At 38.7% G+C, this 27,439-nt stretch overlaps 1 protein-coding gene across 2 annotated transcripts in view; it reads right to left on the minus strand.

The window, feature by feature from the left end:
• USP25 (ubiquitin specific peptidase 25) overlaps positions 1-27,439 on the minus strand; it is a 96,647-nt gene that overhangs the window by 55,687 nt on the left and 13,521 nt on the right. For both annotated transcript variants that reach the window (XM_027736442.2, XM_039380525.1), the window contains exons 2-4: positions 14,270-14,347; positions 13,042-13,186; positions 4,053-4,176 (exon numbers count right to left, since the gene is read on the minus strand). In XM_027736442.2, the coding sequence (XP_027592243.1) occupies positions 4,053-4,176; positions 13,042-13,186; positions 14,270-14,347 (347 nt within the window). The remainder of the gene's footprint in view (positions 1-4,052; positions 4,177-13,041; positions 13,187-14,269; positions 14,348-27,439) is intronic.

Here is a 27,439-nt window from a genome sequence, read left to right on the forward strand (position 1 = left end):
CTTCCCCCCATCCCCAACCTCAAGAGTATTTCAAGATATTTCAAGACTGTCAAAAAAATAAGTATTCTAAAACTGAAACAGTTCGCTGATCCCAAGGGTATTACCATTCATCAGTTTAATTACCTACTAAAATTTCTTCCTTGATTTTGTGTTTCTTTAGCAGGTAAAGGATTTCCTTATCTCTAGCTCCACCTCAAATCTGTTTCCATGTATCAAATACAGCATTGGATTCTCAAAGCTTCATGATAATTTTTCCTTAATTTTACTTTTAAGATTATCTATCCTCAGAGAGCACATGGAATAGCTGCACATTCTACGTGCCAAATTCATTTTCATTAAAGTTGTGATGCAATGAAATAAAAAGTAAAAAGTGAAATAAAGTGTAGTGAGCATAGTAAATAGGAACCTAATGATCAGCTCAGAAGTTACATAAATGAATGTATTTACCATAGTGAGTATCTCTTATACTATAATATTCACTGTATTGCATTCAAACAGGGAGGCTACCTGGATAAGGAATCTTACTCACACACAGCTCTGAACAAAGTGAGCATCCTTCCGGAGAGTTAGCACAAGGATTTAGCAATTCTGATGACAGAGCTGAACCCCGACTTTGGGACCCTTGGGGACGACAGCAGCAGCTGCCAGCCCGCAGCCATAAGCGACGTGCAGGGTTTGGCATCTCTCCGGCCTCACGGGACCCAGGACTCCCCAACCTCTGAGCGCTGGAATCGTGTTTGGAGGGAAATGCTGTAGCGAGGGCTTCGTTAATGCCAGGCTTGGCATTCGACTCGAAAGCAGTGTTTTATTTCTCTCTGTAACAAGCTGGGCATAGCCAAGCAGCTTTGGAGAGCTGCACAGGGCTCACCAGACAAAGCAACAAAGCCTCGGGCAAAGCGAGTCCACGGCACAAAGGTTCAGTCAGACCACTCTGAGGAATCCCACTCAACATGCTGCAGGAAACCCCACTCTGTTGGGTTACTCAGCTAAAAGAACAAGGAAAGGTCTCTGTACTGTGACTGTCCTACAGCTGGACTTGCAGGAATACCCCTGACTCTACAACCCTCCTAGGCTCACCTTGGATCTACACACAAAAACCACAGTGCAGAGTCCTCAGCAGTTTCAGTGACCGTGATTAAAAAGAAAAAAAAAAAAAAGCCTACAGGCTGTGCACATTCCATCCTTGTGCACTGACAGCATGGGCTCTCACTTTTATGTGGATACTACCCCAGGTTCAACACAGGCCAGCTAATTCCTCCTTTCAGTCGTATCTCCCTGGCTTCCCCAGTGAAGCCCTATCTGGCTGGCCTCAGAATCCTTCAAGCCACAAAAAGTAATATAAACAGGAGAAACTTTTTCGTATTAGGAAATACACTGATCATGCTCATTTCCATGGGAGATTTAAAGAGGGAAGAGTAAAAGACTTTAAACATGCCATGTACAAAATGTTCAGCTTGGACACTTGGACATTTCAGCTGCACTCCTCTCCTACCTACATAGTAATCAAATCTGTCCTCATTAAGTAGCACAAAGCAATTACATTCAGGAACACAAATTCTACGTGCATTACAACATTAATTACACAAGTCAAGAAATTCCATTAATTCTCCCTTGGAAACCCTAACAAAATCTGTGCAAGTTAGGTTCCAAAACACTATGAATACCTTTGGAAAAAAAAAAATATCCTCCACACCAAAGGCTATTTAATTTTGCACACGACCTACATTTTTAAAAACGAAAGAATTCCATAGTTTAATTTGCTTATTATTGACTTCCTATTTGACTTCTGCTTCTTTTTTAATCTAGAAAATCAAAAGTAAATGGCTGCAGCTTGACTTGTTTACAACCACAGTGTTCTACTTTTTGTTTTGAGAAGTCCTGCAAAGATACTGTGCTTTCTATTGGAATGCCAACATTCTTCTGTAGGGTGTTAACTACAAAGTAATTTTTTTAAATTTTATTTATGAAAACAGACTGAAGTTCTGTCCTTAAGGAAACTGATTGAACAGTTCAGATCAAGAATTCAAGAATTCTGAACTTCCTGTATTTGTTCAACACTGACATAATTTGCCATCAAGTCAGGATGCTTCTTGCCATATTACTGAGTTGATCTCAAGGTTGCCAAAACCTCCAAGATTCTCACTCTTCTCTGCCTCCATTCACAAGAAAAGTCCCAATCCCTTTCTTATGTCATGATATATTCTGGGTCTCTGAGTGATTATTTTTGTATGGCTTTGGGAAATGAATTTGTGCAACAGGTCCAAAGAATACTACAGCAAGCATAGAAAATGTGGTACAGTGTACCAAGGGGGGGATATGGCCTGCAACAAGCTCTTGATTTGGCAAATGTTATTGTGTGCAATTTTGCCCTTAAATACACAACTATTTCATCAAAAGACCAACATTTTCTCTGCATATAGCTGAACAGATTGTCTACATGCCTTTTTACTTACAGAAAAAATGGCATACTTTGTTATTTTCTGCAGTCAGAAAAATATACACTGTAATTTAAGTGGAAAGTATTCATAATACTAAGTTATGGCCTAAGCAGATAGGACCAAAAACCACAAAAGACACTTTCAGTTTGAGAAGTGAAAATCAAATTCTTCAGGGGAAAAAAACCTAAATCTTCAAGGTTCCCAAGAAGTGAGCACAGCAGAAGCAGTCAAAGCTTGGGGAAAGAAAAAAGGGAAAAAATTGTCCATATACAGAAATAGGTCCATCTTTCTGAGTGTCTGCCTAAATCATAACTCTGTAATTATGACAATTCTGTCCTTCAAAAAGGAACAGGCACAAGCTGAACTCTGAAACAGAGCTGGACAGAACTTCCACAGCACTCCTATATACACAAATATTGAGGTCTTAGAAAAAAAAAACATCCTTAGAAGCTTCTCCCAATTATTAATGAGAATATAAATCCCTCTCACCCTACCTTTCCCTGCTAAAATATGTTATCTTAAATTTATATAACAAGATGGCTTTTATCACAGACGGGGGGAGGAAGGATATGTTTACTCTCACAATTAGTATATTTTTCAAATGGAAAAAGAAAATTACTATGGGTAAAGTAATGTAAATAAAGTAATAAAATATCCATATTCTCAGAGTTGGAATTTTCAGATAGAGTGAACTGAGAAAAAGAATTATTGTGGTTAATCGCCCCATCTAAATTATTTTTTTATAAAACTGGCCTTTTACAAGGAGACAGTACTTTACCTCCTAACAAGGGTCAAATCATTGCCTGCTTCCCCTACAACAAGTCTAGCCACAAATGAAAAACTCAACATCCCTCCCAGAGCCAGTCACGGATGGAAAAAAGACAAAAAACCAACATCCCTCCCACATAACCCTACACCCAGGCTTAGTTCAAGTCCCAAATACTTCATAATTATATAAAAATTACCAAAAATATACACTGTAAAAAAAGTTATAAAATCTGATCCAAAGTTCACTTATCACACCCAAACTGAGAAAGTTTATAAAACTTTAAATCAAGAAGTTAACTTCACTCAAAACTTATAAATCTTATTTGTTAAATAGGTTAATAACATACTTAATCAGCTAAAATAGAGCAGCTGCTCTTAGTATACTCAAGTCATAGTATTAACACCCCCTCCCTCAACCTCAGCCTTAGCACAGAGGTAAGTAAATGTTATTGTAAAATAAACACTGCAAAAAACAGGACAAAGTATTTATTAGCTTCTTAATTAAATTTTGTTTTCATTGCTTTTTACCTGATACACAAGAGAAGCTTCTGGGTTTAGGTCCTATTTAAATATGACCATATATTCTCTATCTCCATCCACTTCCTCAATATTTAAAAATATACATTCATATGAAACATACTATTAAATTCTAGTCCACACATAATAGACTATTTTCAAGTGTAGAACATACAATACATTAAAGCAACATCCTGAAGCCAGGCATATCAGTAGCACAAGTGAAAGTAAACAAGTTATTCTTTGTTAAATTAAAAGTTAAAAAAAGCAATACAGGCCAATCTCCAACTCTTTAATTTAATTTCTGCTTTATATAAGTTGGTTGTTTACCTGCTAATGGCTTGTTCCTCATCTGTTATTCCAGTCTCCCTGAATGCCCTGTTTGATTCCTCCAAACTCAAGGCAATTGCCCTCTGAAGATCATCTTTATCATCTCCAGTGAGATCAATCACATCTGAAAAGCAAAACTATCTTTCTCAAAATTAAAAGTGAAACAGAATGAAAGGTAAGTCTTACTGTAGAGGAGAGAGAGCCCACATGGATTGCTGAGCACCATTCCAGTCCATCCCTCCTGGCCCTACACTCTTCCAACCACTAACCCTCCTAACAGCTCCCTTCTGCCTTCAAGCCAGGTAAAAGCCTCACCAGCCTGCTCTTGCTAAGATATGAAGTCTCCCTTTCTCCTAACGTTCTTAAGTTTCACAAAGCTCTGGGAAAAATTTAGGAATCCATGGTTTGTGAAAGACCTCTTGCAGCAATACACTTAAATGCATTACTTCAGCCACTGTAATCAGTTGTTTCAGGGAACACATGAAGAAGAGAACCTTCCTTAAAAAGAATACTGTAACTGGGCATAGTTGTTTTTTCCCTCTTCATGAAGGAACACATATAAAGTTTTCCCAACACAGCCCCAAATTCTACAAGCATTTCTGTGCCCTGGTGAGCCAAATACTTTCACATGGTTTCATAACATGTGGGAGAGTGCATTATTCAACCTAATTATTTTCTATCCTGTCTGTGCATTCCTTTTCTGAACATATTTAAATCCAATTCCTGTCTCCTGGAATTCTCCCATCTCAACACGAGAACTAAGAAAACAAATACTGAAGACAAAATGAGGATCCAAACTTGGATACCTGCAGAATGCTGGATGGGCTACTGACTGGGTAATGAAGATGAAAACCACCTTATTTCTGCCTTCTTCTCCAGTTCCTATTATCTAAGGAATTAAATACTAATGTCCTGTATAAATCTCCTTGTTTCCTGAGGGCAACCACAGCACCCCCACTCCCAAGTAAGGTGGGATTCCACGACACACAACAGCATAAGTCATCCCCCCACCAGGCACAGCCAACAGCGATGTCCATCAACTGCACAAGAACTTCAGGAAAGCCAAGGTCATTGGTTATCATGATTTCAAGGGGCAAAAGTCTCATTTTGCAAGTCAGCCAAACAGAAAGAGAGGAGAAGTGCAAAAGAGACTTTTAAGTGCAATATTAGACAGGCACACACACAGAGCATTGGCTGATTTCAGTCTCCCTCCTCCAAGGCCAAAGTTTATCCAAAGAGTTATGAAAGGGACTTGCCTCCAGCTTGAGGTTTGGCCTTTAGAAGCTGAAAGACTCTGGGAGAAAGAGATACAGCTTCAAAACTACCAGTTGTTCACGAAGAGGGATGAGAGGCTTGTCTGTATTTCTCTTTCCACAGGCCAACTCAATCGTACTCTAAGACGTTCTCAGCCTAGCTTCTGACTTTCCTCCTGGATGGGTTGACTTGCTGTAGAGACTGCAGCTTCCCCTATTTCCCTGGGGTTTCTTTTTTTGTGATCAGTGGATCAAAACAAAACACTGAACTTCATATACAAAAATCATTGCCACAGTTGTGTATGAACTCAAAATGGGATGACCTGTCCTTGCAGGAAGCTGAAACCAAAAAGAAGTTGTAAAAGAAGCTTCTCTGTTAACACCAGCATCTTCAAAACCTAGCATGGAAAAACACTATGATCATAAAAGCAGCACTTCCTAATTTTATTCTTACATCTTCTACAGTCAGCTCAGATCTTCCAGCATAACAAAAGGATACTTCAACACAGATGCCCAAAATTCTCCTTCAGAAGTACTAAAGCAATTAGAACCACCACCAGAAATCTCACCCAGAGAGGTTTTAATATATGAGCTGCCATGTTGAGAACAATGTAATTTGGGCTAAAATAACACCTCAACCTGGGTCACATACAAGCATGGTTCTGTTCTACAGCCTGAGAGCAGGAGAAAGGCTAGAAAGGTTGACAGCAATGAGAGGATCCCCTCACCACGTACACTATCTATTATGCTCTGAAATGTGGTGTTTGCGTTGTGTTTTCTACACATTTGCAAGGAGTCACACACAGCACCTCATGTCCCTTGAAGACATCTGTTTTTCTGAAAGTAGTAATAGTAGGCACAACTGAAGGTGGAGTAAAGTCTCAACCCAGCAGCCACGCGTGCTGATGGAGAAGTATGGATTACTCCCATTACTTCCTTACAGAGAAATATTCCTTTAGCTAGTCTCTATTCAGGTGAGAGTGATGAAATTTTTATACAACAATAAAAGACAGATAGATTAAGAAGTAAGATATTTTATATGGGGAGTATTTTCTAGAAAAAAAACTCGTAACTTAGCTGAAACTTATGTGTTTAACAAAACCTCCCACTTTTATACAAAAATCTATCCAGATCAACTGCAACTCAGACTTCCATTGAAATATTCAACTTCTTTGCACCTCCTTAGCTCCTAACCTTTATTAATCTACAGCTCCTAATCTTTATTAATCTATACCACCACTCTATGTGCTCAGAAGTTTATTGCCATTCACATTACCAGTAATTATATCATTTTAATATTAAAACCTCAAATTCTTGACTTCCGCTTGCTTTCAGAAAGCAGATGAACACAACAGTTTGTTTTGGCATGCAAGGGTTTTGGAGCAGGCAATACAGGATTCTCCTTAGAAATGTTCTTTTCACATATACATTGCCCCTGATTTGCATGAAAAAAAGACAATACAGCGAAGACCTGCTGCCAGATATTACCACCACATGTGAGTGGTGCAATCGATTTATGCCACGGAAAGTTTATCCAGCATAATTTATGTTGGAAAAATATATTTCTAAATATCAGCTAATCCATAGTAACCTACTCCATGCAAGCTTTTAGTTCATAGGACGTGTAAAATCAAAATGTTTGGGAGATTTAAGCTAATGTATTTTAGCTCATGTTTGCTGTAGTTGGAGCAGGTTCAAGGTCTTTTTCAGCATCTCAGCTGACACAGTAACTCATTAAGCTGAAACAGCTCATGTATGACTTGAATCCCAAATCATAGATTATAAAGAAGAGATCTCAACAGAAGTCATCACAGAAGGGTACAAGTCTGACACTAAACTCCTCTTTCTAAAAAACCAAAAATAAATATATATATTACCTTGTCTGAATAGTTTCCATTCCTGTCAGATGGTTATGGATTATACAAGTGTACATATACTGCATGAAATTCATGCAGGGTTTTTTTTTTCTTGCTTTTGTTTTAAAATACCTTCACATTTTGTTAATTCTTACACTGGAATCTTTATTTTATAGCAATTAGTAGTAGAATTCATTCATGAAACTGAGCTACTGAAGTTTCCTATCTGACCAACAGATTTCTGTGTTCCAGGTATGAGTTTGAAGAAAAAAAGATGACTTTTACCCAAAGTATTTATCAGACACACGAGTCTTCTGTGATATGCTGAAGGATGCATTTCATAAAGATGTACGAATAATGCCATTTGTCCAAATGTATAGTTACCTGGCTTTAGTTTACACAAGCTGATTTTGTAATACTCCTCTCATTTAGGCCACAGAACACTTTAATTCTCACTGGCTCATCCTCATAAAGGTACTTCTCACCATATGTCACATAGCCTTAGAAAATGCAAACCTTCTCAACCAGGCCATGACTATTAAATAAACAAAAAAGTTTGCTTATGAAGAAATTCTCTATGAACGAAGAAACTGCTCATCAAAACAGTCTGGCTTAGTGCATTCATGTTTATTCAACTACAGTTAACATGCATAATTAATCATCTGTTTTACTAAGAAATGTATTCTTGGTTTACAGCATTATTATATAACAATGTGTGCTTCTGGTGCGTAAGATTCAGAGAGTTTGACATTGTTTGTAATTCTACAAAGCAATTTAAGTTGTATATTGAAATTTGTGACAAATATACAAATGTATATATAATAAATGCACTCACTATATAATATTTCTTCCTTCTTCTCTAAAATAACTTCTTATTAATCTGTTTACTTAGGAAGTTTCTATCATCATTTAAATAAATGGTTCTTATTTGGTTATTGCCTAGGTTATTAAAATAATTACTGTGTTATTGACTTGTTATTTATATAAGGAAGAGGCAGAGAGTAGGAGCTTCAGACTCCTTTTAAGGAGTCTGGGAAACTCAGCATGAGGGACAGATCTGAAGTAGCAACTGGACCCAGGGACAGTCAATAAACATCCACAGTGATGCAACAATTGGAACAGGGAGAGAAAAACAAAGGGGCAGCCCAATGGATAGGTGTCAAGTATGAAAACCCAGCAAGATTCCAATTTCAACATATCAACAATATAAAAAGAATAAAAAGGAAGTTAAGACTACACCCATTTTATTTATTACGAGCAGAGTTAAGCAGAGTTAAGTTCTACTACCCATTCTGAGATGTTAAACTCAAGATGGTCTTGGGCTTCTATGTGAAGATTTAAAGGAATTTAGGTGGCTGTATATGCCCATTTTGGTTAAAACTGGATGAGGAGAGAACACACAGCATTGCAGCACCTACTCAGCCAAGTCAAACAGCTTTACTAATGCAGTAATGTTTGCCACCACTGTCTTACACTTTCCTCTTCTCAGCTGCATTTACAATGTCCTACAACGATAACACCTTAAACTGATGACTCTCACATGGACAGGGATGGGAAAGAGATAAGCAATCATTGCACAAGGGAACGAGTGAATCTGTAAGATTAAAGGAGGACCTCAAGGTACAAGACTCTTGACGTTTTGAAGCAGGGGACCCTGCCATACCAAGCTAGAAACACTCCCAGGAACCTGGATGGAGATGACACAAATAATCCCTGAAACAGAAGGAAATGTCATGAAAACACAGAGCAATGGCTGAGTTAGGTAAGGTGACAGAAGAAGGCAGTGTCAAATTCTAATCACAGAAACAATGAACGTACAGCTGTAGAATGAGGACTGACTGGGACTTGTGCCAAGAAGGACCTAGGACCTACAGCCAATTCATGTTCAATCTGCAATTCACATCACAGCACAGAAGAAAACATGATGTGTTTCACTTTTGTCAGAATACTACATGGATATTTATAGATTCACCCATTTTTCTTAAAAACCAAGCTGAGTGTTTTCAGAGCCATAGTTCAGAAAAAAGGCAGAACTATCAAAGAAGGCCTAGAAGAGAAGAAAAAAAAAATGACAATAGAGATAGGAAATGCATCCAAATACTCAGAAAGAATTTGTTTAGTTTAGGTCTGAGAAAAAACACTATCTTCAAGCATGCAACACTTCATCTGAGATAAAAGGAATGAAGTGTACTATAATTTCCACCAGGGACAGCACAAGGAGTAAAGACTTAACCTGAAGCAAGAAGGATTTAGGCAAGACATTAGGAGTCTAAAAGTAAGGAAGTAAGCACCAAAACAAACTACCCCATAAACTTTTCAGACTCAATAGAATGGAATGGTTTGTAAGAAATGTAATATAAACATCACTTTGGGAGATTTTAGGTGCAGTTAGGTCTAAAGTCTACCTCATTGCGAAGGGCTGACAGAATGACTTTTGAAATCCATGCAAAGGCTTAAACTCCAAGAACAGGAAGATACAAAAAGCCAGAGGCAATGAAGTCTACAATCCTCAAAATTGCTGTGTGTGGCATTTAATAGTTATATTGGACTATGACCTTATAAAAGGGCTTGAAATCTTTTGCTTTGGCTATGGAATGTGCAATTACAAAGACTAATAATTCGGTTTTAGTGAAAAATAACTGGGAGTTTTCAAAACAAGAGAAGAAGAGAATTTGTCTTGACAGCTGTTTCATTTGAAGACAATACAACTTCTAAAATACATGTCTTCTCTTCGTTCTGCTGCTTCCTTTAACCCTGAGTTCCGTAAGTTCCTCCATAGGAAGAAAACAGACACGTGTTTAGCAATGCAACAGTTCTGTTGCGCAGCCATAGATGAAATACACCAAAAAAAAAAAGTTTCTAGAGAAATCAATACAGTAAAAATATTGGAAAGTACTACTAAACTTCTACTGATTTGCTTTAACTGCAATGCCTAGGATTTACTCTACTAAATGGAACCTTCAAATGATCTTAGATTAAAAGGAATGCATCTCTACATTGCGAGACTAATGCTTAAGCACCTCCTGCTCACTAACAGATTGCAGGAAGGGAAAAAAAAATCCAAAATATTGAAACCACCTTTGCAAAGGATCAGATAAAGTATGCATCACTCTTGATGTGAAATAATGGCACTTGCAGGTGCTTGCACATGCCATTTTGAACAGGCAAAAAGGTAAGCACCATGAGCCACACTGATTGTGCAAGTCAGTCTTTGCTTTAAAGATAGAGTAGATTTTATTCAAACTCATTAATATTTTACAGCTGCTGAAATGTTGCATTTGCTAATAAGAGAAATCAGATTTTCTTATACTTCCTACCATACAAGACGGAATTCTCAAACAGTTTATGACCACTGTCACTTCTGTAAGAGCCAGCACACAATCCAGGCTAATTGCTGGCTGCTAAGCTATACGTAAGCATTTTTATTTTACCCCTTAACTAAGAAACCATTTCAAAGAAATGCAGTCAGTCAAGCTTGCAGAACACATCTGATATACCTTTATGTGAGGAATACATTCAACAGGCTTTGTAAGTGATTGGCATAAAAGACAGCTCTGATATTTATCTGTGACTCATTCCCAGTTTGGATGCTCTACCTTGGCCGGACAGCAAAGCTCAGTGACTCATGGCATCGTAAGTTCCAAAAGCACAGAGGTATTTAAGCAGTAAGGAACAGTAAGGGTTGAGTTATAATTAATTCATGTAATTATATCTATGTGGGATAATAAAGGGAGTCAAATTTGAAAGACAAGATACTGTCAGCAACTCAGCACAGTCACTGAGAACTGCTAATAAGTGTTCTTTGCAGAAGAGAGTGTTGATGGTTGATGTGTTTTCCATCCATGCCCACCCTTCCATTCTCTTCTCACAAGTCATCTGCTCTCTTTCAAGATACTCCCTTACTGTCTGACACGGCCCTGAAACCGGTTCATTTTAAGCGTACTGCATTTTTTAAATCCATAATCCAAATAATTACAGGCCAAGAGATTACAACAAAAGAACTGTAAGCTTCCTCCAGAAGCTTTCATCAGATCTCTACAGGGGCCTGGAGGAGCTCTATGATCACACTGGTTTAGGCTTTTGTTCTGCTGTAAGTGTTTACTTCTTGCTCTGTAAGTTCTCCAACATGAAGAAAAGTCATCTAAGGTGCCTTTATCTCATACTATGTTTTCACTCTAAAATGGCAAAGGCTGGCAAATTCTCATCTGTGTTGTCAGTGAGGGCCTGACCAGACATTAAAGATGTTTAAAAAAAAAGAAAAAAATCTACTTTCCTACAACAGTTACAGCTTCTTGACTACTGACTTGTAGTGGTGTGTAACTGTAAGGAATCTGGGTCTGCCTTCAGCCCTCCAGAAAAGAGAGAATCCTGAAATGCATTTTGCGATGTACAACTCAAGATCTACTCTTCCCAGCTTGACCATCAGTCATGGGTAATGTAGACTCTGCAGGTTTGATTCATATCCCTTGTCACCTCATATCTTCAGTAAGGTTGCACAGCACAGTAAGTGACAGCAAAACTAAACAATTCTATTAATGGGATTGCTATTAAATCTAATTAAACACAGACTCCAAGAGAATCCAGCTTACTGTCCCACTGCCACAGTAGGTCTTGAGTACTACAGACTATGAAGCAGTGGTAAGTTTGTAGAAAATAGTCTCCATTTCCTCAATGGCAATTTTCTGATATTGAAAATTAAATATATGGCACAGGGCTTTTGTGGGTTTTCTTTCCAAGGAAATGAAAAGAAAAAGAAAAATCATATAAAAAATGCCAAACTGCCCCCCACAACTTAGTGCAGGGATAATACAACTACCTATAACATACTCAGGGGTTGCTAGTAATACCAAGGATTACAATGCAGTTTTCAGATCTGAGATGCTGAGAATAAACTCATCTCTAATTAAAAAAAAAAAGAAAAAGTTAAAAAACTGTTAATGTCAAGGTTCTAGAGACAGAAAGACAATTGTACAATTGATAAGGAGATCTCACTAAACTTCTATATGATGGTTCCACCATAGCCAGACCAATATTAGGGAAACAAAGATGTAAAAAAATCCTACTGTTCTAAATAATTGTACTTACTTAATAAAATCTACATAGATGTACTAAATACATGGTCAAGGGATCAATACAGAATTAAAATATTCTACATCCACATTTAGAATTGTGAAATGTAACTATAGTATTAGGAAACTTAGATTTTACAGAAATCAATCCCACTACAAAACATCCTTTGGCTTTTTCTTTCATGTTATTTACCATATTTATTTGCAGAACACATTTAACAATTTTTCTCCCCATAAAAATAACTGTGCACTAAAGCAAAGAAATAGGACCTGCAAGGCTCAAAAAAATGCAGGTTATGGGGCCTCTCATATCAACTAAACAAAACTGTTTAAAAATAGGTATATTTAATGTTTATTTCACATATAAAATACCTACTCTTTTATTTACAAAATTCACACTTAACCTCTCACTTCTCCCTTTTGAAAAGTCATCCCTATCAGGGAGAAGCTACTCTTAAGCATATTAAGCTTTAGCATATTAAGACTGACATTGATAGACTCTTCTACTATTTTATTTTAACGGAAGAGTACCCAGCTTTTGCCCTAAATTATTTACTGCATGATCCCAAAATAAATTCTGTATAAGGGAAAAAAAAAGGGAAAAAAAATGGAAAACCCAGTTATTCACCCTCTGATCAGTACCATAAATAAGGAAAAAATAAAATAAGGAAATAATAAAATAAGGAAAGAAATACGTAATAACCTAAAAACTGATAAATAAGAATTATCAGCAGATTAACAGTCATTTCACAGGCAAGGTTTCAGTTTCCTTGCATTTAAAACTAAATTTATGAAAAGAAAAAATACCTACTGGTGTCTGCCTGGCTGCCCACACTGATGTATCTGTCATTTCCAGGAAGGGCTGTTTGGTAGTAAGTTGCCTCCTCTAGCTGGGGAACTTTGGCATTCTTCGCAGTGAGGAAAGCCACAGCCAACTCCAGATTACCATTGCTGTCCTTTAAGCATCAAGAAAGCAAGAAGTGAGAGTCCCCTCAACCCTTTTAAATTTTTCTTTAAACAAAGGACATCATAAGAAACTTCAAAACAATGACACGCTGTACTGTCAGGGAAAATACTGACTAGAAAAGAAAGTTTCCAAACTTGACATATTCTGCATATTTCACTGGTTTTAACCAAAATAAAGATAAAACATCATACAAAAATTTACTTTGTTAGAGTTCTACTTATTTCAGAACAAAAATTAAAGGTCTTGTAAGGTAGGTCAACCTCTCAACAAACATAACCAGCACATTGACAAACCAACATGAACCAGGTAAGTTCTTCTGAAAACCTACCATTTCCTTTTTAAACTGCTTTTGAAGAGCAGTTGTGCACACAACTTACACTCAATCTGAAGCAACAACTCTCTCTCTCTCTTTATATATATATATATATATATGTGTGATTTAAATTACTAAATCCTCATTTACCATGTATAAATGGCTAAAAAGTTCTGCTTTAGGGAGACCAGGCATTTTTTAAATTTTAGATAGATATATAAATATAGGAAAACAGAACAGAGAGGCCTGCCATTCTTTACTTGCATCAAAAGAACTCTTCTGTGCTGTAAAAGAAATAACCATGGTTGAAAAAAATAGTGAAACAACACCAAATTAGCAAAGGGTGGTAATTTCAAGCAGAGTTCTTCATTCTACATACTGAGCTGGGCCTGTGAATGACAGAAAATAACTACACCTTGACAAGAAAACACTTAATTCTTCAGGAGGTGACCAGCTGTAGTAGCACCAATATATCTCAAAACACTTTAGATAAAGGTTAGAGGCAAGTCATAACATTTCTATCTTTTCATCTTTGGTCACCTGACTAATTATTATGTCAGTACCAAAAGAGATCAAGGTTCCTTCTAAAGTGAACAAGCCATCATTACTAGCTAATTTTTCCCTCCCCGGAATAAATTCAAGCTGGGAATGGAAATGAAGGAATAAGAGATAAGAGTAAGAAAGAGTGGGATTTATGGCTTTCATAGGCAGTTAAGAACTAAGATACATTCAGCTACAAGTCAGACACAGTCATCTTACCTTCAGTGCCTGCTGCAGTACCTGGATGTCATTGATACCAGTGATCTCCCTCAGCTGATTTAAAAAGGTTTGCTGGTGCTAAAACAAAAACAGATCATCACAATAAGTTAAGAGCCAAATAACATCAAAAATAACATAAAAGTATCTCCATATGAGGTTTATGCACTAAAAAGGGGTAGAACCTTTGTTACGCAAGTTTGTCTTAGTTTCTGCAACTTGGGCACTTTCGATTCCCAAATGTAAGGGTTTTGGTTGGTTGGTTTTGAGATTCAGTGGGTGTTTTTTTAAACAGAAAAACGGATGATGGGTGAGCTTATGCAGCACAGGTTTAATAAGCCCATATAAAGCCACAGTTGGCCCTCCAAAATAAATAAAACTCCAAAGCTTGGTCTTTGACGGCAACAGGGAGAGTAGATGACTGAACTCCAACCAAAACCAATTTCTTCAACTCCCATTTACTCTCAACCCCATTATTTCCTTAACATATGGAACTCCCAGCCATTCCAACCACAGAGCCAAGAAATTAATCTTTACTGATCACTGAGGTGTTCTAAGAGGAATACTACAAAAATGTCCATACAGGGTTTCTCGAGGCTGAAGCACAACTTTACGAATCCATCTTAACCGCTTTCCTGGGCCAGTTGAATCCAGCTCTCCCAAATCACATCATCAGTCAGCATCCATGAATGAGTTCAAAGTAACATTTGGAATTGGAAAAGAATAAGAGGTTCTGGTTCTCTTAAATATTCACTCCATAAGAATTTTGAGGCTTGGTTTTTATTTTGCTTATTTAAATAAAAATCTGGTCCCACCCCTGTTTAGAGCCAAGAGATGATTCACTCTGCTCATGCTCTGGTATCACATCACAGAAGCAAAAAGCAAGGACTAGGCTGGAACAATCCTTGAACTCCTGTTAAACATTATAACCATCTTAACCATTAAAACCATGAAAACACAGAGGAGACTGACCATTGTTCCATACTAAAAAATTCAATTGTTCCTTTGGCAGATGGGAAGAGGAGAAAAGCTTGGTGGTATTTGCAAGTGGTTTTTCTTTTTTATTCTTTGCCCACCACATCCTGAACTCAAAACAATAATTTCATCTATTAAAGAGAAGGTTTTTGTAAATTACAGGGTTTTGTTTGTAAGACAAAAAGAGTATTTCCTATCGGGACAAATAAACATTCTCCTGCTACTCTCCAAATTCAATTTAAAATAACAACCATAATTGTCTTGAGGCCACTTCTAAAATACTTATCTTTAAAACGAATTATCTGGAATCAAATATTCAAATACCCTTATTCTCTCCTTATCACAGCTTTGTATAGAGAAGGAAATTAAGAGCTGCCTGAATGCTGAATTCCCTTGTGTGAAATGAACCTGGCAGGCACTACTTCATGCCCTAATAAGTTGAAATAGAAGGCGTATAGTTCACGATGTTTATGAATTACATACACAATCTTCCCTTCATTTATGATCCTAAGGGACACTGCTAACAGTCCAATTTGCCTTTTTTTTTCCTCTTTTCCTTTTAAAACCCCTACTGTTGGCACAAGAAAAGTGAAGTGATGCAGGAAAACAAACTCCCACTCTATCCCCAACCCTCACCCCCCTCGTTTGTTTACTCTGTGCATTTCACTGCACTGTACAAAGCCATGACTTGTTTCCCCTATGAAGTTGCTTTCCTGCCCCTGGGTTTGGCAAGAAGCAAAGAAAAAAAAAAAATGAGTATTTGGGAAAAATAATTACAACAGCATTAAAATTGGCAGGAGCAATTCAAGGGCATGGCAGTAAAGTGGATTTCTTTTTTTCATTTGCCACCAATGTGATGGTTAACAAAACAGAAGATAGTTTCACTATAAATTATTACAACAACAAGTTATAACAGATTTCTGTATCTTCTGCAATATATACAACACTTGGAAAGGCTGGCTGGGGGATATTTATTGTTCATAGACACTGGGAAAAGACAGAAGAAACAGTTTACCAACAAACCATCTCTTAGCAGTTCAAAATATTGGCTGTTAATTTATGAGCACAGCTGTGACTTATAAACCTAGACATCTGTAGTTTATATCCACGTTTCAGTATTCCAGTGTCAAGCTGTGGTTCAAGGCCCCCTTCCCAAGGACATACACATTTAACAGATCAGAACCGGGCCCAGAGATGCTCTTTTCTCATCAAGAGATGATTTAAGCACACTTCTTTAGAGGCCAAGAGTTCAAGGCAATCAGCTCCAAAATTTCTAACTGGTAATTAAGTGAATAACATGGAGAATCCACAAGCACCCTAGTTAAAAGTGACAGAAATTAAGAGAAAAATTAACAGTTATCCTGAGTATCTCAAATGAAGATTAACAGCTTTGAGGCATTTGTCTGGTTTAGACATCATTGTTTTTTCAGGTAAATGTGGACGAGTTGCTATTAATCTCTAATTGACTTATTTTAAAGGACACAGAAGTTGAAGAATGACGATAGACTTCCCTTTCTAGAAAGAGTATAATTTAAATTATTTCTACCTAACCAACATGTTCTCTTAGCACCTGCTAACAGGGCTTCAGAAACAATTATGAAACTGCAGAAGGCAACTAAAACTTCCTTCACACACCTTCTGAATGGTGGCCTTCTCTTCTACAAACTCACCATCTCCCCTCATCCTTTCAAATTTGACATAACTACATCACCTTTACTGTGTACAGACCTTTCTTGCAACTGGATGTTTAACTTGCCATTATTCTCCTTCCCTTTTATATTGACAATATGTTGTCACACATGAAGCTCTATTTTTTTCATTACAAATGACAGAACAGGCAACTATCAAAAACCCTTTCCTCATTCACTATCAGGAGATGAGATTCAGTTTTCTTTTTGCTTTTCTTTTCATTTAAGAAGTTTATGAAACACAACTGCACCCATATTCAGAGAGCTTATATTACTTAATTCTTGATGTGACTTTAATTTAGTGCATCTGGACTACTCCACAAAAGTCAAAATCGTTAAAGTTTATTTGTTTTGAATAATATTCCTTTAACACAGCTTATTGTGGCATATATGAAATTTATTTTACTATTATCCACAACTGAAGCATATAGACCCTCAAATGTCCAAAACTATTTACTTAGATACTCTAAACAATTACGATCTTAATTCACTCAAAAGCTTATAAAAAATACCCAAAATAGCTCATCCTACACGAAAACAAAGATAAAAAATGAAGAAGGCAGCAGACAAGTATTTACAAGTGTTTGAAGTATCTACACTAATGTATGCTAATTAAATCAGGCCAGTGAGAGAAGATTCAGATCACAACTAGAAGTTCTAACACAAATAAGCTGCTGTATTTTTTTTAAGGCAGCTCTTTCACGATTCCCTATTTTTTTCGACATTGCATCAGTAGAGGCTCAAATTATGAATTATAATTCACTGTACTTTAATTCAGTTTAACAAGCAATTTTTTTCTTCAAATGCAGATCCAAAAAGTTCATTCCAACAGAACCAGGTACAACTGCTAGTGCTAAGAAATCTACATCAATTCTTTCAAATTTTCCTGTAGCCACTTCTGTTTGCCATCTTACCCTTAAATGTACATGACAGATCCCATAGTTTTTCTACAGCAGAGATCCTCCAGTTTAGCGAGTCAAGACTTCAGGTATATCTGCAGTGCTATGATATACATGCACACACACATACACACATACTCCATGTAGCTTGAATAGCGTTTGACTCAATTCTAAAAAGCCTCCAGGACTCGATTTACATCACCAGACTGTGCTGGTACAGCTGCTACAGGGTAACCCAAATCCTTGGCCAGACAAAGGAGATGGTTCACTGATGCTATGGCTGCCCTGAGATCCAGCTGCTCACATCCCTCAGTCCCACCACATCACGGCAGCAGTCAGTTCCCTGGGGACTTCATGCACGAGCTATTCCCAGCCTTTCCCCTTCCTCTGGCTCCCCGAGGTACGCTGTATGTATCTTCAGGCTTTCAGCTCTTGGAAGATTTTAACTAACAGGAAATTCTCCCATTTTCCTGGATGGAAGCCAGATTTGTGTACTAGGAATGCATGCCCTTATTTCCAATTCTCTCCTTTTTCAGCCATCCCTCCCTTGCTCTCAGGAAATGCCCAATTAAGATTATCTGGTTTATAACCTCACACAATAGCATATTCAGTAGCTGTGCCAGTGTTAGTGAAGCAGAAAAGGATCTACACTGCTATCTGCTTAGGGAGATACTGTGCCCAAATTAGTTCCACGACAGTACTGTAAACTCGGATAACTTCCCAAAATCAGAGCAAAAAGCTAAATTACACGAATGCTTTTTTTGGACAAGGCAAATCTCATAAATTGACTAATTCTGAATTATACTGCAGATAAATTTTAGGGAAAAATTAGCTACCTTTTGATCTGTTTATTTTCTCATCTCTCCAGCTTCTGAAGAAGAGCATGTAAGCTTTGGCTTTATTTATATCAACATCCAAGTACTTGTATTTGCAACACAAGCACTTACAAACTTAGAAGATAAAACAATCCTCTTCAGTTTACAAGAACAAAAAAAGTGGTATGTTTAATAATGAATGAGATAGCCCAACCATTACCAGGAGAAAACAGGACCTACAGCCTCACTACGCAGTTCACATTTCAATAGAATATAATGAAAATGTACTGGGGCCACCAAGTTGATTAGAGGGATGGAGCTCCTCTCCTATGAGCAAAGACTGAGAGAACTGGGGCTGTTCAGCCTGGAGAAGAGGTGGCTTTGGGGTGACCTAATTGCAGCCTTCCAGTACCTGAAGGGAGCCTACAGGAAAGAAGGAAAGAGACTATTTACAAGGGCCTGGAGTGACAGGACAAGGGGGAATGGCTTCAAACTGAAAGAGGGCAGGTTTAGATTAGACATTAAGAAAAAATTTTTCACTATAAGGGTGGTGAGGCCCTGGCACAGGTTGCCCAGAGAAGCTGTGGTTGCCCCATCCCTGGAAGTGCTTAAGGCCAGGTTGGATGGGACTGGAGCAACCTGATCTACCAGAAGGTGTCCCTGCCCATGGCAGGGGGGTTGGAATGAGATATCTTTAAGGTCCCTTCCAAACCCAGGACATTCTATGATTCTCAAGGGATGAATACTTGTATTAGAGACAAAAAGAGAGAACTGAGAAAATGCAAGTGCTGTGAAGAGCATCTTTATGTAGTCTCTCCACACAAATCCCACTTTACTTTCTGGTGCAACTCCAATTTATAAGAGTTATTTGTTGGAGGAAAACTCAAGTGACATTGCACAAAATATTTCATATTGAAGACAATTCTAATGTATCCTGAGCTGCAAAGGACCTGCTAATGGTACCACTTGCAGACAAGTAGCTAATAAGCCAGTCTCTTCGTATGAGGCTGCTGCAATGAGAACAACACAGAGCTTAGAGGAATGTAATCCTCTATAGAAAGGCTTTAAGTTTCTGCTACAAACAAATAAACAAAAATATTTAACATACAAAGGACAAGCATACTAAAGACCCTCAATTACCACTGAGAATGTCATTTTCTGCCACATTAATCATGTCTCCCAGGAATAGTTAAAAGGCCCACAAAACACTGCAGAGCATTATGGCTTCCAGCAACACAGATACATTAACCAGCTTCTAAATAAGCTGTTGGTCAAGTTCCAAATAGGCAAATAAAAACTAACTCCTTCCATGAAGATATTAACTTGAAACACAGGGAAAACACACTGTCACTTCCAGAAGGCTTTGTTGCATATCTTGCTCTTACCAGCTCTGTCCTCAAGATTTTTCTCTGTGTATGTGCAGAATAAACATATATAAAATACATACATTAAAAAGTAGGTATATGTATACATATATTTTTTAAAGCAGTGTTTTGCAAGTGCAAAGACCAAGTTAAATCTCTGCAGTGGCTTTAGGGTGTTCATTTTTCCAGTACCTCCTAAAGCACAATGGAACTAGGTTCCCTTGCCCAGCATTTACTAACTGGGTTTCCTTTTATTAAGGTCTAAAAAGAGAAACCTCTTACATGACATTGTATCCTCTAAGAAAGTAGGTAAAGGTATATTTTTATACACACACAAATGCAAAATGCACCTCAGCTTTGGCTCGGACAAAAATCACCTGTGGAGAGCAAAGGACATGCACAGAGACAGCAGATTTTCAGTCTGGGACTGCTCTGCACAGGCTGCCAAAACCTGCCAATTACAGCAGCAGCTTGTACAAAGTGCAACTGGACTGAGAGCAAAAACTTACTTCAAGGAGGCAAAAGGACACACTGCATGGTAGGAACTTTCAGCCAACCACAGCCTAACCCAAATAAAAGTTTAACAGGGAAAAGGCTTGAATGCATTACTTAGGTGCACATAGCCCTCCCTCAAAAATTAAATGAAGGACTCTACTTAATCATAGCTTTACAAAACCTATATTCATCCTAAGAAAACACTCAGAATACTCTCACCACATCTCTATGCTTACCATGAGAAATAACAAAGCTGTGCAACTTCAACTGAAAATGCTTTAACGAGTGATTTTTCAATTAATTTCAGTATTTGATATTAAGGATTCTACGCAACACAAGATCATGCATTCATGAAAACACTCACTATTCTGAGCCTCATACGTAGCCAAAAAATTCTCATTTACTCTCAACATATAATGCTCAAATTTATCTTTATTCAAGCTAATATTTAAACTTTTTGAAATGAAATTTTAAAGAGAGGCTTGAGGAGTTTGGTTTGTATTCTCTCACACTAAATATAAGGCAAACCCACCTCAGACAGTTATATGCATTTACAAAATAACACCCAGAAGTTAAACATGAGCCAAACCATCACCTGCATGGGGAATACTCTTGCAACGAGCATGAAAACCTGTCAGTTCACAGGGAAACATTAAAATTAGTCTGTGAACTGACTTATGAACAGTGTTGAGTGAAAAATTGCTTAGTTCCACATTTCTAGCTCTGACTGATAGCTTCTCCAAAAAGACAGCAACAAGATGATAATCAAGAAAGGATAGTAGCCTTAGTACTTACTGAAAACATAAAAGGCGTCAGAAATACAAAATTACAGAGAATTTTAAGGTTTGTGTGTTTTAAACCACCATCATCTCTCACACCCTACTCAGCACAACACCCTACTCAGCTTCCCAATAGTAATGACAGTAAAGCCGATGAGATCTTGAGTTTCGCTTAACTAGATGCAAGTTAAACTTGGGTTGTATTCACTGGAGCCACCATGGGAAAATTTGCTTCACAAGAATTCCTTTTGATTCTTACAGATTTCAGTAACTGTGACAGTAATTAGCAAAAATATCTCAGCTCCGACTCAAATCTGCTGGGGGATTATTTACTGGTGGCAGCAGGAGGGGCCTTTCAAAGGACCAGCACACGTTATCTGAAAACTACATATAAAATTCAGAAGGGTTCCTCCAAAAGCCTTCCCACGGACAACAGCTGGGCAGTACCATGATACCATTGGTGCTCCAGGCTCTGCTCACACGTACATTTTGTTTATACATACAGAATTACAGAATGGTTGGGGTTGAAAGGGACCTCTGAACATTATCTAATCCAAGCCCCCTGTTAAAGAAGGATACATACACATCTTTCCAATCACTCCTGGCCACTTTCTGTTGTAAAAGTTCCCTTCTTAATTTTTTTCTTCTGTTCATAGACATTTACCACTATGCCTAAACGTTAAATTTTAGAGTGTCTGCCCAGGTGGCACCACCAAGACACAAGCATTCTCCTCACAGGAAAGGCTATTGACCAGGGTACAATTTTACTGTGGCCACTATTAAAAATGCCCAGTCTTGTCTTTCTGAGGTCTAAAACCATGCTGCTATAAGAGCCAGACTAACTCCATGCTTTGAGATGTTTTCCTTTGCATCCCAATCACAGTTTAACCCATCAGGCCAAACACAAGCTCTTCTGGCTCACTTTGAAGCTCTTCACTGTCCTTTCATCAGCCATTTATAATGTCTCTGTGAGGCTAAGGCCTATCTCTCAATTCAAGAGAACAGTCCCACTAGCCAATTCAAATATTTAGCATATTTATGGGGTTGTTTTTCTCCAAAAAGCCATTATGATAGCCTCACCCTGCTCTGCACAATACAGAAGATCTCTCAAGGAAACAACACCAAGCTAGCCCCAAACTTCTCCTCACTCTGCCATTATAACAAAGACAACAACTCTAGGAGCAAACAAACCCACTCTGGAAATTCCAAGTGTCCTCAGACCAGTGGGAACCAAGTATCTGCAATACTTACAAACAATAACATTTAAAGGGGCTGTAAAACCACAAGCTGCTTCTGACGAGTCAGCTGTTCTTCCCAGGCTGTAGCTCCTGCCAAGGCTGGCCAGCCCAAGCTGGTGTTGCCAGATGCCACCCACCCTGGCCACAAGCCACTCCTCCCCTGGAGCCAGAACCATAGCCTGAACCTCCAGTAATCCAGCCCAGGCTCTCAATAAACCAGCAGAGTCACTCTCTGCGTTCATTAATTTCCTGTTGCCTTAGGGAGAGCCAGGAGTGAGACAAGGGAGAGAACAAGACAAAGGCTGCACCTATTTCCTCTGGATTAAACTGCTGTGGAGCAGCAGCCTTATGAGAATGAGTTGTTTCTCTGCCATTATTTTAATCCTACTTCTATCCAGTGAGAGAAACCAAGCAGGAGAAAATCCTCCCACAGTTCTCTTCCTACTCAGGCACTATTGCAGAAAACTTACTCCAATAGGAGATGAATTGAAAATTCCCACAGTGAGAGGAATCCGGTGCTCCTGGTGTGCCTCATGGTTACACTCCACACAAATGAATGAGCACACTCAGGCCTGCTCCTGCATGGACCACTCCCTGGTTTAAGTGCGCACATCCAGAAGGATTTCATTTACTGCAGCTGTTAATGGCACAGAGATCAAAGATCCCACTTCACCTCAAACAACTCCGCTACGTGCTCTAGGTAAGTGATACCAGAACGATTTCACAATCGATTTTTCCACACAAAATGCAGAACAGTACAGCATGGAAAATCTTAAATAAAAGTTAAATTGCACTTTTTATAGACAGGTCTGTATTACAAAGAGTCCACTACGGCGAATTGAGGGAGAGGGGGAGACCTCCAGGCCTTAAGCTTCCAGCCCCATTGCCTGCGAGGTGAATGCCCTTCCCCCCACCCCAGCACGTGGCCCAGTGACCCCGCAAGGAGCACACACAGACCACCTGGGAGGGACGGACGAAAGAGGAAGTTTATTGTGGGGTTGGGGTTTATAAGGCTTTTAGGAAGGTCAAAGGGGACCAATCACAAGTTCAGGGTCACACAAAAGAAACCATCAGGTAAGGGGTCAACAGCCAATAGGAAGGGGTTAAACAAAGGACCAATGGGACACCTCGGGACATCTTCCCAGGACACCTTGTATGGGAGACAATAGCTTCACAGGGGGTGTTTGGGAGAGGGATACAGTGACACTGCAGAAAATACACAAACATGTTGAGACATGTTTAAACTACAGTAAAAGCTTCTGTTTCCATAGGGTTTGAGCTGTTTTCCTCACCAGTCCATTTCTGGCAGGACTTTTTCCATACTGTATATGGCAAATTCATTGCCACATCTCCTCGTTTTTTGTCTTCTAAAGCTGGATATGCTTTTAATGATTGAGAGGTTCTGGCACAACTGAGGAAACACGGAAAGACACACATAAAGAGAAACACTACAGAGAGTACTAGTACGATAACTACAATAATTTTCTTAATAGTGGAAGAGAGGCCTTTGAAGGGTAGCCAGCTGAAAAAATCATCAAAAGTCAGAGGATTAGTTTGCTTGATTTCATGAACTAAGGATTTAAGCTGATTAATCTGGGAGTGGATAGATTGGGAGTGATCAGAGAAGTTGAGGCAGCAGAGGCCTTCAAACTCCTGACACCCATGGCCATTTACTAGAAGGAGAAAATCTATTGCAGCACGATTTTGTAACAAAGCTTTCTTATTGGTTTGAGTATCCTGTAAGAGATCATCAAGGGCAGCACTGGTGGCATTAGCTTCTTTTGCTAGCCAACATCCCATTCTGGTAAGGAGAGTTAAGGCTTTTGTGGAGCCGACCATTGGAAGTATACCACTTATAATGTTTGCAGTGTTTGACCAAAAATGCATGTTGGAGTTGCATTCTGCTGTGAATTCATTTAAGGACTGTAATTTTGCTAAAGGATGTTCTTCAACTGGATGTGGGGGTGCTGCAGCTACAGGGATCTGCACTGCTTTAGGTGGAGAAAGGGATTTTGGTTGTGATGGATAGAAGTTAAGAGGTGGGTGCAAACTTTGGAATTGCCTGCGCACTCTATGATGTGAAAAGGGTGAGGTTCTTTGGAGGTTACTGTTTCTTTTTGCACGATTTTTGGGAGGCCTTACAGGTAAAGATTTCATAAGGGTAGCTGGATTGTACAGTGCTAATTTTCCAAATGTACAGGGGCCTCCAGCAGCTAATCTAGGAATCATATTCCAGACTCTAAGTCCACAAATTAAAAAGACTCCTTTTGGAAGGATAACCGAATCAGGGGTAGCATGTATCTGGTAAGGAACCTCTTCCTTGCACCAGAAACTGAAATTGGAATAAGGTCCATAAGAGGTGACATTAATTAACTCAGGAGGGGCAACATATTTGTTGTGAATGAAGTAAAAACAGAAAGGAGATATAATACTCCCCAAGATTTCTAATTCCTCAGGTCTCTGCCACTGATAGCTAAATGTCTGTCTGTCATGTGAAGTTTTTGCTGGTCTTGTGAGACAGTCCAAGAATGGATTCCTGAACTGATCGTGGTCATCACACCAGGGGATATACTGATTTCTAAAATTACCCCATTCGCTGGGTGTCCAGGGGATTCCTACCAGACAGGTCTTAAAAGGGTGAGAGGGATCTAAGGTAGAGAGACAGATAGAGTCAGTATTTAGTGATTGTGCCAGGTTTAGCCAAACATTTTGGCCAGAGAGCATTACCCAATTAGGAATTGTTGGAGGAGGTGTGGCAAGGGCTCCTGACATTAAGTCTTTCTGATTTGCTGGTGTTATGCTGCACGCAAAAAACTGGATTATCCCGAAGATGATGCTGATGAGGGATCGCTTCCTGTAGCAGGTGCTGAATCCGTTGATGCTGGATCTGCTGCTGGTTGAGCTGGGAGGGAAACTTCTTGGTGGATCCTCACTAGTCTGGACGGTATCCATTTTGGACCTGCTCCTGTGGAGACACAAGCGTGTCCTCTCCCCCAAACAATTAGAGGGACAGGACCGAGCCATTCTCCTGTCAGGATATCCTTGTATTTTTACCTTAGCTTCCCCCGTTTTTAATTTTCCAGCTCTAAAATGATGTCCAACAGGTGAAACATCCTCATGCAGCCTATTTAAAAAACTGAGGACATCAACTGGCTTTATTGTATCCCAGTTGCTGGGCCAATCTTTAGCAGAGATTATGGTAAGATCCGCGCCCGTGTCCAGTAAGCCAGACACAGTTTTCTGTTGGCCTGAATTAGGAGAGAGAAGAGTACATTCCATTATAGGTCTGTCAAGAGTAACCTTTTGAGCCCAATTAATACAAATTCCCTGTTCATTCTGGGTTTCTGCTTCTATGGGTATGACTTGTGCTATTTGATCCTCTGGATTAATCACTGTGGGTACAAAATTGGGTTTAATTACAACAGACACAACTTTAGGATCTTGGAGATTCATAACCATAGGTAACACAGTAATGCCTAATGTAGTTGCAGAATCTGTTCCTGTGATAACACCTTTACCTTTAAAATCTGAAACCTGAGGAGAAGCAGAAGCTAATAACACAGTGTGATACTCTGTTTTTTCTAAGGTTTGAGGTTTTGAAGTTGCTAGCTCCAATTTAAAGGCACCTGTTTGGGGTTTTTGTTGGGAACTGTTTGAAGGGGGTAGGTTAGAGCTTTTTATGTCTGCGCGCTGCTCTGAGCGCTCGTCAAGCCGTTTCCCGAATTCTGTGTTTTGTGAGAAGGCCTGGGTGATAGTGGGTTTCCATATTTGTCAATTAGAGATCGACATTCTACAGCCCAATGTGCTCCTTTTTTACATCTGGGGCAAAGGCCTGGCCGAATGCTTTTCTTTTGAGAATTGGGGCTTTGAACTTGTGGGCAGTAAGCTTTTATATGACCTGCACGTTTGCAATTATGGCATATTATTTTGGAGTGGTCTAGGGCAGCTGCTAAAACTTCGGTCATTTTTTCTGCCATCTGCTGAGTTGCCTCAGCAATCTGATTGCCCAATTGTGTATTAGCTTCAACTAATTGGCTGGACATTGATGCCTGAGCTTGGACCAGGCTATCTGCTAATTTGTCATTAGGGCTAATATCTTTGCAAGCCTTTACCATATCCATGGGGGTAGGGTCCCGAAGGCTTCTGAGTATTTGTTGACACTGTGCATTTGAATTGGAGATAGCTAGCTTCAAGAACAGAGCATCTTGTGCGTCTTTCACCTTTATTTGTTTTTCTATAGATCCTTTTAACCGTTCTGCAAAGTCAATAAAAGATTCATCAGGCTTTTGAATTATATTATGGAAAGGTGGAGTTGTTTCAGAAGCCTCAGCTACTGATTGCAGTGCCAAAAATGCCATATTTTTAGTAGCAATTAAGTCTTGTTTGGGAATTTGGGCTTGATCTGCATTTGCAGAATAAGGACCTTCACCAAAAAGCATTTGTATGGTAGTTTTTATAGGTCTACGTGTAGTAGAGCTAGTTTCATGAGCATATTTTCTAATTAAAGCTTGCCATTCATCTAAGAACAATGATACCTGTACTTTAGTTAGTAAGGCTCTCATGATATCTTTTAAATCATTTGGGGTTAGTATAAAACCAGAGAATATAGATGACAGAATTCCCATTGCATAGGCTGAGTTCAACCCATAAGTTGTTACCGCTTTTTTTGCATCCTTGAGAAGGGGTATGGATAAGGGGTCCCACACTGGGGCTGAACCTGAATTATAAAACACTGGATATGCCTGCAATAAATTTACATCATTAACAGGTGTATCAATATCATCTATATCATTACAATCATTGGTCTGGTTGATTCCTGTGGAAGAAACAAAAGGGTTAAAAGGAGAAACAGAATGGTTAAAATTATTTGACATATTTGAAAATGGATTATTGGGAGAAAATTGGTTAAATGTTTTTAAG

The sequence above is a fragment of the Pipra filicauda genome, unplaced genomic scaffold (assembly GCF_003945595.2).
Source record: "Pipra filicauda isolate LSUMZ 115617 unplaced genomic scaffold, ASM394559v2 scaffold197_size1571708_pilon, whole genome shotgun sequence".
NCBI classification, from domain to species: domain Eukaryota; kingdom Metazoa; phylum Chordata; class Aves; order Passeriformes; family Pipridae; genus Pipra; species Pipra filicauda.